Source organism: Piliocolobus tephrosceles, chromosome 4 (genome assembly GCF_002776525.5).
Source record: "Piliocolobus tephrosceles isolate RC106 chromosome 4, ASM277652v3, whole genome shotgun sequence".
In the NCBI taxonomy this organism is placed as follows: domain Eukaryota; kingdom Metazoa; phylum Chordata; class Mammalia; order Primates; family Cercopithecidae; genus Piliocolobus; species Piliocolobus tephrosceles.
Window position 1 is genome coordinate 85649941 of NC_045437.1, and position 15863 is coordinate 85665803.

Sequence of the window (15863 nt, forward strand, 5' to 3'; positions counted from 1 at the left end):
TAAACTATATTTCTGACAAATCAAGTGATTTTTTTCTCCTTTATATATAAGAGACTATCAGCTCTTTAACTGGCCACATTTAATTAACCCAAACTTCTCTTAATAGATGTTTACAGATTCAAAATATTTTCTGTACCCTTAACATATGTGGAGAAATTATAATTAATAAATAATGATACAAAGAAAGTTTACTCCACTCACCTGTCTGTTACGTTCATCCATAATCCTCGTAATCTGAATCTTTTTTCTCCCCATAGTCCCCGTTTTTCTTCTCTCTCTCGTCCCTGAAATTATGTATTTTTTCCTTCCTTTTCTTTCTCTTTCCTGTTTCCTCCAAACAAATCTCCTTCTTCAGCACTTGCACAGCTCAGTTCCCAAATTCCTGCATTCGTTCCTGCTGAACAAAAAAGAAAAATTAAATGCCACTCTAACAGCAAGTCAGTTTCATAAGAACTATCATATGCTAATTTTATCAAGGAAATAGGCTATACGGAGCTAAAGCAATAAAATGAATAAAAACAACTCTTTGTTAAAAGTATATGGTATATCACAGACAGGAGCATATCAGGTAGGAATGTTTTATCTTTTAATAATCTCGTAAGTAATTTAACAAGTCATTTAAGTGATGCTTTTTTAAAGACTAACACTTGAAATGTATTTTTTTTGTAAAAAGTTTCCTAATCTTTTTAATGAAATTAGGTGACAATTTCACCCTTCTGTTATGAAAAATTACCTAAATCGGAGAGTTAATGAACCTTTATGTACCTGTGTATGCTAAGTAGGGCAGCTAATTCATTTCTGAAGGGAAAACAATCTCCTGTTTTGACAGCAGAGGTGATAACGTCCCTCGTTATGCAAATAGGATGGACGATTATGAAAGTGCTGTTTGATATATGTAAATGTCAACTAATTTAAATCTAAATCCTTTACTCTTACTTTAAAAAAATTATTGCTGTGAGAACACCGTAAAAATAATATGGAATATTTAATCTTAGATTGCAAGCATCTATCAGCAGTGAGATCTTTTCTTTTTGAAAGCCCTTAAACTACATCATCTTAGATAACAAGAATCAAAAAAGATAAGCATTGATAGAAAATAAATGGTGCAAAATTGAGATTATTCTTCAATTTATACCATATTTTTATAACAGACCATCCATCCTCTAAATTTAAATATTTACAAACAGACATCACGTCTTTGTGGAGTAAGATACAAAACTGCAGAAGCTTCATATTCCATACTGGCGATCTCTGGGTCATGAATTAAAATTAGAGAAATGATCATCAATAACATGAGATAAGTCCAAGAAACCCAGAATATTAAAAGTACGTACTTTACTTGGTTTTAAATTATATCTGAAAATACTTGAACATAACGGAAGTTAATTGCTCTGAAATGTGAAAGTTAACAAGAAAGCATTCCACAAAGGTTTCTTCAAGCAACAGCTCCAATTATTCTATTTCATTTTAGGTCAATGAATGCAACAACTTTACACACTGCTCAGAATTTCCCTGTTTATTTTAGCTGGTGTCTGACAACGGACCTGATAAATTCCCACATGCATTATGTAATGCTAAGCCAATGTCCTGGCTATTTAATAGATTATTTGGCTCCAATTCAAAGTTCTTGAAACAGGAAGGCTGTTACACATTCAATCTGACCATTAGCTGTCTTTTGACTTCTGTAATTTAATTTCTAAACTCTTTATCATCTTGGGTTTTTTTTTTTTTTTTTTTAAGTTTTTGGTGATTATTTAATTGGAGAAGCTATTATGACATAATTAGTTCTGGTGGATTAAGTGCTGCTTGAATACTAAGACTATCCCTTCTCTTTGCCCCATGCCTCTCTGCTAAACTGCAGTTCGGTTCTGCCTCTCAGAATATGTATGTTGAGTAACATTATGACCACACAGTGCTCATCAAAAACTATTGCTCCAGCTGTAATTTTAAATGTTGGAGGTGATTCAAAATTTTAAAGAGTTGTAGAAATAACACACATTTGACAAATACACATAAAAATGGTTATAACATATTGAAATCACATTAAAATATGAAAAACCCACAAAGCATAATTGCATCATATATTTGATGTTGCTAGACACTGTCCGTCTATTTTTAGAAAAAGTCTTAAATGTCACTCAATGGGGCAACTTTCCTGTGTTTCCTATAGTCTTACCTTAGAAGCAAGCAGCGTGTTAGAATGGTATTTCCCATGCATGTTTAAGACCCCAAAGATACAAACAAGCTTTCTCTATCACAGAAAGCCAATGTATGAATCCACAGCAAATGCATATAGGACAATTTCCTTTCCTTTCATTGAGCTGAGGCCAGTGGCACTATCGGCTTACAGGACTATGGCTGCCTAAGCGCTTATTCACTTCAAGGTGGAGGGTCAGGGTGAGCAGATTAGAGTGTGGTGATAAGGCAGAAGAGACAAGAATGTCTACAGATCCTGATTTCAAAATACAAATAACCAAACAAGCAGCGAAACAACCTTGGCGAAAAGTCTCAGAAAGGCAGAGAGAGTTCCTGACGAACCAAACTTAAGAGAGTTCCTCCATATCACCACCCCATATTTCACAACTTTGAGTGAGACCATTTTTAAAAAGAGCAGAGCAAGGACTTTAAAAAAAAATTCTTAAAACATGCTGGAAAAAAATTTTGCCAGAGAGAATGTGTGTATGTATCTATGTATATATAAGTGCTTGATAAAAATGCCATTGAATATATTTTCTTTTTTGAAATATGCAAAGCAATATAGAGAGAAGCAAGTTTAAATTTCAATAGAACTAAAGTTTTGTTTTCTGTATAAATAAATATTTCTTGAGATATTGCCTTCAGAACATTTCTAAAATGCAAAATTTGGTATGAAGTACACATGCAGAGTAATATTGTGGTGATGATGACACTAAGTAACTGGTCATGAAGTAAAGTCTATCATGAAATGTGGTTTAGAACATTTGATTTTGGGTCACCACATTTCAAGGCTGTCAGTAAAAATTTAAAGAATTAGGAAGGTCAACAATAGCTCACGCATTGTTTTCTTAGCACATTTTCTCTAACCTAATTTTTATGCAAAACCTATATTATAAGGTCAGTTTCAAGTATTAATTTGTAGGAGGCCTAGAGAGGTGAAGAAAGAGATTATTTAACTTTAGTAATCTGTAAAACTGTTTTGTGTGTTTATGAAAGAGGATTATAATAGCTTGCCTACATGTAGTAAAATTTCAAGTTATGCAGAGAGCTTTCATTATGTACAATCAACCATAAGCTTAACATAATTCCAACAGCCTTGCCGCTACTTTTTTCCACAGGAAAGAAGCATTCTTAGAAAATGACAGAGCTACATATAAATAATCAGTAATTGAAAAAAAAAAGAAGAAATGTTCTACTATAGTTACACTCTATAGAGTTACAGTCCTCTGCATTTTTTTCTAAAAAAAAAAAAAAAAAAAAAAAAAAAAAAAAAAATGCCAACCCAGATAAAAGAAAACTAAAATGAGGCTGCTTACTAAAAAGGGGAACTTCATTATGGCAGGCTTCTGTTCATTTTGAGTTTGGCATAAGCAGGCAGATGAAGGCAAAGTGGTTTGAGACCCAAGTCGAGAAGAATTTCTTCTGGACAGATGCTAAAGATCATTCTCCCACTGGGCTATCTCATTTACAAACAAGTTCCCTTGAGTGACACATACCTCCCCCTTCCATTTCCCTCCTCCCTCCCTCACTCTTTCTTGCCCTCTTCCTCCCTCCTTCCCTCCTACAAATCTCTCCCAGTAGCACAGAAGAATTTTGACAGAATGGCAGGAAACACGCACACAGACTGGTCAGGGAAGGATATGATGTCAGCAACCACGAACAATAAAAGGTGTAAAGGTGCTTCCTTCCCTAAACTGTTCCAGAAGTGTAAAATGGGAACCAAAACTCTCCACTTCCTTCTCTGAGCAGAACTGTCTGAGTGCGCTGTGCTGCACACCCCACACACAGAGGCCTTGGAGAGGTTCAGATAAGGGACAATGAGGACAATTCAGACCTGGGGCGTGATTTTTAATTTCCATCTTTAAAACACCTGAGAAAAATCCATGTCAGCTCTAGGTTAGTGTTTTATTATGATTGCTTTAAGAAATGAAAATAAGAAAACAAAAAAGTTACTTCATTGAAGTAGCAGATATATCTCAATTATTGTTTACCAGGCCTTAGAAAAATCATCGTACACAGTTAATGCAGTCATATACTTGGAATTTACCCTTTGAGGCAAATGAAAAATTCTATGCAAGCAAAGAGTCAAAATAGATAAATTAAAACTTTTGGTTAAAAAAAGAATTATGAAAACCGGCAGAAAAAAAAATCAATGCATGCTGGTAAAATATGCTAATCATTTGTTTGCTCCCACATTAAAAAAAAAAAGATATACTGAGGGGGAAAAGATTCTTATGGTTATTGAGGCTCTCGAGGTTCTTTAAGAAAATTCAAACTAGGAACCAAAGTATATAACACAAACTTTGCATCTATAGTGAAACTATTTAATCTCCTCGCTATTAGGTTCTTTCTAACATGGAAATGGCACTCTACATAAGGTTTCTGTAGGAAGAAAACCACATATCAAGTGGATCTGAGTCATCATCAGATTTCAATCATCTTCCCACAACACTTTGATTTAGAAGTTAAACATAACCTTCAGTTATGTGTTTTGATCTTAGAGTGAGACTGCCATGCCACATTAAAAGATGTGGGAAGAAATTAATTCTCTTCTGCTAAACTTATCTTTGCAAAGTATGTATTTTGCTACAATAAGTACAATGCAGTCACTTAAATAAAAACAGCCTATGAATAATGATAAAACATTGAAATATGTGATGCCAGTTTCAAAAAAATTCTGGTTTTCTTTTATTCATATTAGCAAATATCTTTTTCATTGACTTACATTTTCACTAACGCTAGCATCCTCAAATAAGTTTTGTAAAAACTCAAAGCTGCAAACTGAGCATACTCTAGCACACAACACTCACAACAGTAAATAATACTGTTAAATAAATACAAACTGGATACATCGTAAGGGCCAAAAATGATCATAAGCCTAGTTGCTGCAAGCCTGGTATTGCTAAATCAAATAATTAAATGATTCATTATCTTTTTAAGTGGAAAACTTTGCTCAATATGTTACATCTAGTTACATTTAGCTTTCTATTTTGTGATTTGTTTGAAAAATGTATGAAGCATACAATTATATTTTGGTTAAAAGAAAGAGGCAGAACTTTTACTTTTTTTTCCAATAAGAGCTGTTCTGAGCTTCAAAAGGTATAACCAGATTACTCCTCCTATAGATGCTCGACTGTGTGATGTCTTGAGTTAAGGAGTATTTCCTTGGCCTTGAAAGTTATCCATTTCTCTCTAAGCTTACCATGTATTTTATAAATGTACCATTACCTTAGTTATGAGTGCAATCTGAGTTTATTTCCAAATCACATACCCAAGACTCATTCTTCTAAGGGTAATAAAAGAACAGCCATTCTTTTCCACTAGATAAATACCTTCATGCCATATGCCAATTTATTTTCCCAACTTATTCCAATTTAGTATCAATATGATGAATTTCAAATCATCTTCAAGTCTCAGTAACACAGTACCACACATACAAATAATAAATAATGTTGACCATCTTTTCCAGTTCCTCACACCTGCCATGCTCCTTCCTGCCAAGAGGCCTTTGTGTACTATGCAGTTCTTTCTGCCTGGATGTTCCTCCTTTCCTTTTGTGCGTCCTTAACTTCTCCTCCCTTCTGTCTCAGCTTCAGTTTCACCTCCTCAGGAAGTACTCCACGCCCTCCAGATGACATCGAATTTCCCTCTCATAAGATCTAAGCACTAAGTCCTTCTCCTTTGTAGCACTTGCAACAGCTGAAACTGTATGTTTGTTCATCTTCCTCAGCATCGGTTATATTTGTTTGTTTCACCTTTTTATCCCCAGTATATACCCTTAGTGTCAAACATATAAAAAGAGCCAATGACTATTAGTTGATTGACAATCAATTAAGATTTGTATCTCTCAACTGATGTATTTTCTTTTCTTCAGCTTCTATTTTTAATGACTACCACTAAAAATATTTTACTATTTTTGCTTATATAAAGGCAGATTGATAACCTCACTTAATATGTCATCATATTTATATAGCATCTTCTATGTGGAATTAGAATAATTTATACTGAGAATTGGAAGTTGAATGGATTTGGGGATCAGAAAGAACAGGGTTGGAATTCTAGCTTGGTACTTGGACGCTGTGTGACTCCAGAATGATTAACCCCTTGGAACTGTTGTTTCCTTGCCCTACCCATAACTGAGAAAACAATTTTCACCTGTAGGATGGTTATGATCATAAGATGTGGTACTATATGTGAATCCTGGGTACATAGTAGTACTGGGAACATGGCCTACTGCTCATATGATTGCTTCTGTTTGAAGGCATAAAGTGAAAGTCCTATCATATACTAATGCTATCAAGTGAACAGTGTAGTCCTTACATTTACCATGAAGATCTCACTTTCCAAAACTAATGATTAGCAACTTCTAACAGATAATGCCTCATTTATCCTGTAACAATCACCAAATGAAGAATAAATTTACACTGTTAAAAAAATTAAGAAGTTTCTCTTACATATCAGCTACGGAAGAGCTTCAGGCAGCAAAAGTGGAAATAACTAGGGAAATATATCAATTTTCCCAATGACCACGGCTGCTGAAAACTCTACATTAATGCTTCTAGTCCTACTTTAATATCTTTCCCCAAGGACAAAAAGAGATGAAATGTATGTCAGAAATATAATAAGGCTAAAAAGGAACTCGTTTTCAAAACCCCTGCAATTAATTTAATAAGTGGGCCTAACCTGCCATTATCCGTGACATAAATCATTTTATTTACACAGTTCCAGAATTTAGGAGACACATACCTCTCTACAATTGTATTGCATTATAAACAATTTAATAACTGTGAGGGATGCATAGTCTCCCTGTCATAGTTATCCATAGTCTATTTTGTCTTGAACACTTTTTTCACACTGCAGCTAAAACAGCATTCTCTATTCCCATGCCAAAATAAACTCCAAATGTTCTAAATATGTGAAGAACCTTGTGCTATCCAACCCTACCACAGCTTTTAGCTTTTCCACATTATATTAGATAATTAATTCAGGGTTCTATCATGTCTTTGCTTTTCTAATTTTTCACAACAGTGCAGCTACTATGTTTTCTTTCAAAGGCCTCTGAGTGATGTGGCAGGGCTCACCACAAAGGTAAAGCCTGCACTGTCATATCACAAAGCAAGAGCTACAATTTAGCATCACAGATTATGTTCTGTTCCCCAGCTATAACCTCTCAGTAAGCACATGCAGCTGGATTTCTGTTGCTGTTATTGAACAAAGCAAGTTAAGCACTAAACAACATCAACATCAGTGAAACAAAATAGTCTGTAAAGCAAGCTAGGCTAGAAGTGGGAGATGTTGCTATTATATATTTTCATGTTATTATAATAAAAACATATAAATTCTGAGGTATGATCCTGTTAGAAAAAAAATTATGTTCGTTATATTCTGCATCTTTAATATATCATATTTCATGATTAAAATGGAAATACTCTAAAAATATTTTTCTCATATGCCTGTAAGTGTTGAACACATTTTTCAGTCTTACTGATACATTTGTGTGTGTGTGCACATGCGTGCACAGCACATGGAAAAACACATTTTAGTCTTTCAAAATGTGTAAATAAAACAATAAGGGTACATTTTAAGACACCTGAGTTGTCTTGAATATTATCACCAGTAAATAATCACAATATTATTAAGACTGTGGTGTGAATGCCTAAAAGGACGTTCTCAGTGAAAGCTTTATTTTACTCTGCATTCAAATATTATGTTAAATGATTGAAAATTATGTCCTTGAAAATAACTTGCTGCTTTCATTGTTTATTTTCCAATTTATTTAACATCTAAAGATGACCTTGAAATGGGAAGAAATATCATTGTCCCCCTGCCAATGATTTTGTTGTACATTAAAGAGAAAATGCTAGATAAATCATCGTTATTTAAGTGGAATGTCATTTATTTTTATCTCTAAACCTTACACATTTAGAAAGTTCACATAGAATCTTTACATGCTAAAATATGTGATGTTCAAAATGCTATAATACTAGCTCTCAAAATATATATGATATTGCTATTATATGTAGCTCAACATAGAACTCAGTGATTCATCAATTTTTCCATTTCTCTTCATCTCTTTTATAGCATCCCAATCAACCTAATTAAGGCTTTGTTCATCTCAAACCTCTGATGACAATTTGTTTAACTCTATCCCACTGTGGTCTTCTTATAAGGAGAATTAAATCTGATCTTCTGACAGCAATCATTAAATGATCCCAACTGGCCCCAATTAAGCCACATTGCTCATGGGCTTCCATACAGTCAAGTGCCAAGTTCTCTGTTTCATTTACACATTGTTCTTTACCTTGGTTTATTTTCTTAAAGCCAGTTAAGCCTGTGTCTTATCAAATGGAACTAAATTTCCTTATGTACATTAGCTCAAGACACAGTGCGTCAAGTGACTGCACACCAAAGTATCACATAGGACATCTGAAGCCATTCCACATAGCTGCAGAGGTACTAGAGAAAAAGAATCTTTACATTTGTTTACTCCTCCTGAAATTGACCCACATGTACATTCTCGAAATAATACACATGTTTAAACAGTTCTAGCTAACATAAATCAATAATAACATCTCATTTGGCTTGTTTATAATGATCTTTTAATAGAAAATTCTCTGCATTTGGAAGGTGGGGTTAATATTCCATTTTTTTTTTTAAATCTCTTTACCTCCCTCTAAAAAAGAAGTACCAAAGTAAGACTTCTGAAGTTAACCTTTCTTACCCTTAATTTCTGCTCTAATTTTTTCACATGTGCTCAATTGTAAGTTCTGTAATGATGTTCCCAGGCCTTCCTACAAGCGCAGGTAGCCTCAGGATTTAGAGCTCATTGATTGTGTGCTACTCCAGGGAAATGACTGATTAAAAACAGCCTCATGAGGAGGAGTAGCTCCTATTCACATCTGGCTCATATGATTCTAAAGTCTAATACCTGTATGAAAATTTGATCCATAGATTTAGATTTTGAACAACTGCAGCAGTTTACCTAGAATACTTTAGATGTCAAAGTAGAAACAGTTAGATTAATCCCACTATGACTGGTGTCTGACACAGGTTCTGAAGGCTTTAATCAATTAACCTACTTTCTTCTGAATATAAACAAACACACTGTATTTTTATATCTATTCTAATTATGGCTATCACTGATCATCTGCTGGTATTTGATGCAGGATATCTGTCATAGTTCCCAGAGCAGATGGATTAGAACATATCTGTCCATCCTAATCATACATTAAAAAATGTTAGAGAATTGAAATGCATGCTATGCATCTTATAGGACATTAGCCTTGATGGGACATGTAATTATTTTTATGACTCGACCAACAGATGTAACTGCAAAGAAAATACAATGGAATTTTTAACATAGTGATATATTTGGTAACTCCAGGAAAACCATTATGTGCATTTTCTTTACGATAACTAAATATACACCTGATCATCTATTCACTTAATAACTGTATTCTTCCCAAAAGAGGAAAATTCAAAATATTTGTTACAAAATGCTGATGATCTAGAAAATACTTACCAGACTTACAACCGACTTTTTAAAATGTGTAATAATGTACTAAAATTTTAGTCAACCAAAACAGACACCGGATGTTGAATTATGAAATATTTCTCATGTATTATAGTAATCTCCAATAAGATTTGATGTTAATTTTAGAGCATGCTTCTGCTAAAAAGGGCAAACCCTGCAACAGATTTAGTACAAAGAAGCTGAAAATATCCCGTGGAAAAAAAAAAATCTGTAGAGAAATCAGCCAGCCCAAATCCTGCCATTACTCAGCACTGTAGTGACGTGCGGATGTTTGTAGTGGTTTGAGGAGCCAGCAGGGGTGGAAACTCTGCGTACTCGACTCCAACATGATTGCAATTGAACCTCATCAAAGTAAGAGCTCATAATTTGTCACAGAAAACAGCCAATTAACATATGTTAGAAAAAGGCTTCATAAAGATAATATATGATTAAAGACCCAGTGCAGCTGCTGAAAATCAAAACTATGCATTTAAAAAAGAAATCTCAGCCTAAGCTTCCATATGGTTAAACTGATAATGGCTACTATGATTTTTTTTTTAAGTAGAAAAATATAATTACAGTGCTTCTTATAAGTTTGGGGTTATGGCAAGGAGAACTGGGTACTGTGGCACTATTTACTATGTCTTACTTAGTTCTATAAATAGTTGAAGCCCTTGCCAAAACTCTGTAGTTACTTTGTTATAGTGCTATTTTAAAACACAGACCTTCATTGTGAGCTAAATGGCCTTCAGGATGCACTTTGTAGTTATAGCATTCCTCTCAAAACTATATCCTCCCTTTATCTGTGCAAAGCTCCAGAACAAGAGGCCTCTCCATGACTGCCCTGGCTCACTGTAGAACATGCTGGGGCTGTGTAACACACTGTTCGAATACTTCAGAACTTCTCTCAGGGTGATGGGCAGGAAGGGTGACAGTTAAATGGCAGAAATGAAATTAAGGCACACACATGGAGTTCGGGTCCTCTAACAGGATGCAGTCCACGTTACCTGCCACAGCTCTGGAGCAGACCAATTACATGTGACATACTCGGTGTATTCTGATTGTAGATTTCAGGTTGGACTACATGGGAATCAAATCGTGGTTAAATCACTGTAACGGGGTATACCGTGAGCCAAAATCATGATGCTTAATATCACAGATATCAGTGACAAAATTCAATCATTAGTCACAGAGACAAGAAGTTGTCAAGCATGATGTTACATGCCAGGGATACCACTGAAAAGAGAACAGAGGGTCTCGGTCTTCATGAAGCTTATGTTCTAATGCGAAAAGGGGCAACACACAAGTGCACCCATATGATGATTTTAGATACAGAAGTGCTATTGAGAAGATAGTGCAGTAGAATGGATGAAGGGGTGATGAAGTGAAGAAGGGCAGAGGTGGGCATCCATTGGGTTGATTTATAGGGAAGGGTTATTTGAGGAGATGATGTTTGAGGAAAGTCTTAATCCATGATGGAGTCAGACATTATTTGGAGGATGATTACTCTGTCACTGTGCCTGTCACTGGTGGTACAAGCCTGGCCAAGTCATAGTTTTCTAAACCCCAGTCTCTTCCTCTATAGAGTGGGAATAGTAACAATACATACATTCTATTATGAGGTTGTGAGGCTCAAATAAAAGACAAAACTACATTCATTTGTAAAAATTCAGATGGATACAACTCAATTTCATATACTCATTGTCTAACTTGCTTCCTTCACTTTGATGTTATATAATTTTATAAAAATTATAACTACTTTGAAGCCCTAGGAATATAGCATAATGCAAAATGTTTCTAAATTGACATCAGTTGAGTCCAAAAGCATATCTTCCCTTGAAATGTGAATATTTCACGATGGCAGTGGCCACTGGTTGAAACAGCTCTTTTCATTTCATAGTGCTAACTATGGATAACACTATGAAGAATCTGGTAAATACAATGCAAAATTTCTGCAAGTGTAAAATATAGAATTATATAAAAATCACACTTTTTAAAATTTGAGAAATAAACAATTTTACAACCATACTAATGTAACTTGTCCATGGGCGAGGTTGATATATTTCCTCTCTCAAAGGACCCAACTCCCAAGTAATCAGCAGAGCTTTGATTAAGATGTCAGCAATATTTGAAAATCCCAGTGTCTCACGGTATTGGAAATATTCATGTGTCTTTGGACATCCCCACCTATAGAGCAAGCTGTGTAGCCTCAAGCCAAACAGATTAATTTCCAACTTGGAATGAATAGACAAATTGAATTATCTAGTATTTTAAATGAAAGCATTTTTAAGAAAAAAATACAGTCCCAGCGCAGTGGCTCACGTCTGTAATCCCAGCACTTTAGGAGGCCGAAAAGGGTGGATCACCAGAGTTCAGGAGTTCGAGACCAGCCTAATCTACATGGTGAAACCCCGTCTCTACTAAAAACACAAAAAGTTAGCTAGGTGTAGTGGTGGGTGCCTGTAATCTCAGCTGCTTGGGAGGCTGAGGCAGCAGAATCGCTTTAACCCGGGAAGCAGAGGTTGCAATGAGCTGAGGTTGTGCCATTGCACTCCAGCCTGGCCAACAAGAGTGAAACTCCGTCTCAGAAAAGAAAAACAAACAAAAAAATACAAAGGTAAGGATTACAAATTCTAATAAATAGAAAACTAAAGGACAACAGGCTCCCACTTTAATTTTTAAGGCTGTGAAACAGAAATGTCTAATGACAAATGATAGCATTTTATGGAAAGAGGTCAAAATTTCCTATGCCTTAAGGAATTAGGGGTATATATTTTCAATTCTCCTCTTTTTTGGAGGAAGTTGTAAATAAATTTGATTCTCTATTCCAAACCATTTTCTTCTAATGTTCTGTTTCATGAACATAATTTATCAGTTTTAAAATAGCATAAGTTATATAATTTACCATGAAGCCTAAATGAACACTTACCGATTTTCATTTACAATCAATCAAATGCCCGACAAAAGAAACATAAATTTGAAAGTTTTTAAAAAATAAATACTCTATTTTTCTTTTCTAAATGTATCATGGTATAGATATTATAACAAAAAAATTGCATTTGATTTTCTTCTCAGTGCTAACCAATACTTCACATTATATTCTCACCTCCCTCCCTATCTAGTAAGATGACCTCTGGGGTACATTTGCTTCACCCTCCAAAACCCAGTCATGACTGCATACAAACCAGACATGGAAATATGAGTTTCTCCTCTCTACTTGTAGCATTCCCCACTCCATTTTTTCATTTCATCACCTTGCTTTATCTCTTTTTCCACATGTTTGGAACTGAGGGGATATGGAAAGTGAAACTGTCAAAGAGCTAGGAATAGAGGTGTTCTCAGACAAGCAAAATGTTTCCTCCATACAATCCAGGCAGGGCAAGGACAGGCACACTGCAGAGGGATGTTGCCCTAGGCCAGAGTGAGCTGAGACAGTTTCTAGGCCGAAGGCCTAGCAGGAGGCTCCTTATCTCAGCGTGTCTACACATTCTGTCCCAGGCTGTTTTCAAGGATAGCCCAAGTCATCCTCAGCAGATAACACTAAACGGAAAGTATTACAGTGCTTCCCTTGTCAAAAAGACTATGTACTATAGATCAGAAGTTACTAAAATGGATCCTATTTTAGCCTGATTCTCTCAAACCTAGACTCTAAAAGAAAGCACTCTTGGGTGGGGGCAAACTCATGACTTTCCTTTCCTTAGAGATCCCAAAGTGCCTAAATGAGCATTCCCCAAAGTGGATTCCAGAGATTACTGGTTCCTAAGATTTTAACAAGCTATTCCTCAAAAAAAAAAAAAAGTTCAGGAAAACTGATTTATTTGTTATAGGACTTTTCATATTCTTCTACATGCTGAATGCCAGAATCTGGACTATTTCCCAATGTATTTCAGATATCCCTTGGAAATGCTAGCTTTAAAGAAAATAACAAGCTTCTTCCCTCTAACCACTGAATACACTGCAGTGCTGAAATACCTCAGACAAATACTTGGCTCAGTGCTTGGCACAAGGAAAATATAATGGTATTGCTGAAGACATGATAAAACAATGGAAAACTTTTTTTTTTCCAGTTTTACAAAGAAAGTGCAAACACGAGACCAGGTGCAGAAAACTGTTGTTCACTTGAAGTAAAAGTGTTAGTAAATTATTTTGCCATTAAAGAGTGCAATTTGTTTCCAAACCCCAAAGCACTAAGTGCAAAGCAATATTGCACAGTGGAAAGAAAGCTCCATTTGGAGTCAGACTCTCAGTTGGGTTCACTGGCTACATATCTTTGGGCCAGTCAACTTTTTTAAGTCTCATTATCCTCAGACATAAAAAGCGAGCTGGGTTCAGTTTCTAAGATGCCTTTCAGGTTCTTAAATGGTATACATTCAATAAAGGAGGAAAGCAAAACAAAACCAAAAAAACGAGGGTTGGAATGATTCTCACAAGAGTATCATCCTAGAGAAACCATAAATTAGCAAAGAAGTTATTGTCTGGGTAAACAGAATTGTTTTCTTCCACATTTTAAAATATTGAATGATATGTTCACCTCAGCCTCAAGCAATATAAACAGTTAAGACCAAGGTTACATTATGCACTCTGGACCACTAATCACATTTAGAAGTTTAATAAATACATAATACCTAGGAAAATATTAAGGTATTGAAAGCTTTACATGTATTAACTCTAATCCTCAAAACAGCCTATGAGGAAGGCACTATTACAATTTCCATTTTACAGAAAAGAAGGCTGGAGGACAGAGTGGTTAAGTAACTTACCCAAGGTCACACAGCTAGTGTTAGAGCTGTAATCAATATAAATATATCAATATATCAATATTGGATCAATGTATCAATCCAGTCTCACACTCAGAGAGTCGAATCACATATTCTGTTACTTCTCTATGCTGCTAAGTGGTATTCAAGGGAGTACTTAAAACTTAAAATTCTATGTAGAAAATGTGATGTTCAGGATTTGGTGGAATCTACAAATTATTTTTAAAATGAGTGTTCTTCAACTCATCTCACATTTTCTTATTCTTGATGGCAAAAATGAGTTTACTTCCCTGGGCCAGCAAGGGAATGGAATGTAAGTAAGATATTTGTCTTTACTATTATAATTTACTGGATGATCATCAGTAGCTGTTTTTGGTTTATTTGTTTTTTTTCTACTTTCTACAAATGAATGTGGTTGTTCACAAGGAAAACCAGGTAAATGTATACTGTATAAATCAGTATATATTCTTCACAGTTCCTAGAAAAAGAAACCCAAAAGAGTTGTCTTCCTGATAATGGGTCAGGAGAGTCAATTTCACTTATGATGAAGGTAAGAATTACCCGAATTCTCATCTGAGAATTACAGTTGAGAATTACGCAGATATCTCATCCCCAAAGCTTGAAGCAGTCATCTTGTTTTCCTTCAAAGTACCTTGAGTAGTTTTCTAAACCACACCTAACCAGCTCTGGTATGACCCTGGCCACTATCCTTACTCTCCTCCCCTTGCCACTCCTCTTCTTCCTTCTTGTTAGCTCTTCCTCTTTCTTCTCCTTATCTCCTCAAATTATGGTCTACTACAAATCCTTCTATTTACAGGGAAGTTTCCACTTCAAAATTTTATACAGTTACATACTTCCTCAGAATACTTTGTGTTTTAGAGCTCTGAGTTTAATTGTGCAATTCAATCTCTATAGGTACATTATTTTAGAAGCACCTTTATGGCTATCAGCTTTATAAGACACACACCTAATAAAATATACTAATTGTATAAAAACAGCTAACATAATTGGCAATATATTTATAATTTTTGGAAAATACTGCACATTTTGGTGCATTATAGAAGTTAATATCACAATTTTTTCACAATGTATTGTGTAGCCTTGCTCTATCAGAGCCTATAGAATGAGGAAGTAACCGTGCATATATATATATATATTTAGCATTTGTCAGACATTTTTCCTACTTTCATAGGTAGAACACCATGTACCTATATTTGTACATATATAGTACATCTATATTCACTTATATAATTATATATGTTATTGTACTAGTTGATGAGAACAGGTCAGAACCATTCAAAAACTCCGTAAGGCAACAATGCCACATTATATCTATGTCTGTATCTATCTATCTATCTATCTATCTATCTATCTATCTATCTATCTATCTATCTATC

General features: G+C 34.9%; 1 protein-coding gene across 21 annotated transcripts in view; it reads right to left on the bottom strand.

Moving 5' to 3' along the window:
• The window catches only part of MEF2C (myocyte enhancer factor 2C), a 163079-nt gene that overhangs the window by 104647 nt on the left and 42569 nt on the right, over nt 1-15863 (bottom strand). For 6 of the 21 annotated variants that reach the window (XM_023215036.1, XM_023215025.3, XM_023215030.2 and 3 more), the window contains exon 2: nt 202-397. In XM_023215036.1, coding sequence (XP_023070804.1) covers nt 202-255 — 54 coding nt within the window. In that variant the 5' untranslated portion in view covers nt 256-397. Of the gene's footprint in view, nt 1-201; nt 398-733; nt 832-3512; nt 3661-15863 lie in introns of those variants that run through there. The other 15 variants (XM_023215038.1, XM_023215027.3, XM_023215035.2 and 12 more) reach the window with 11 other exon arrangements.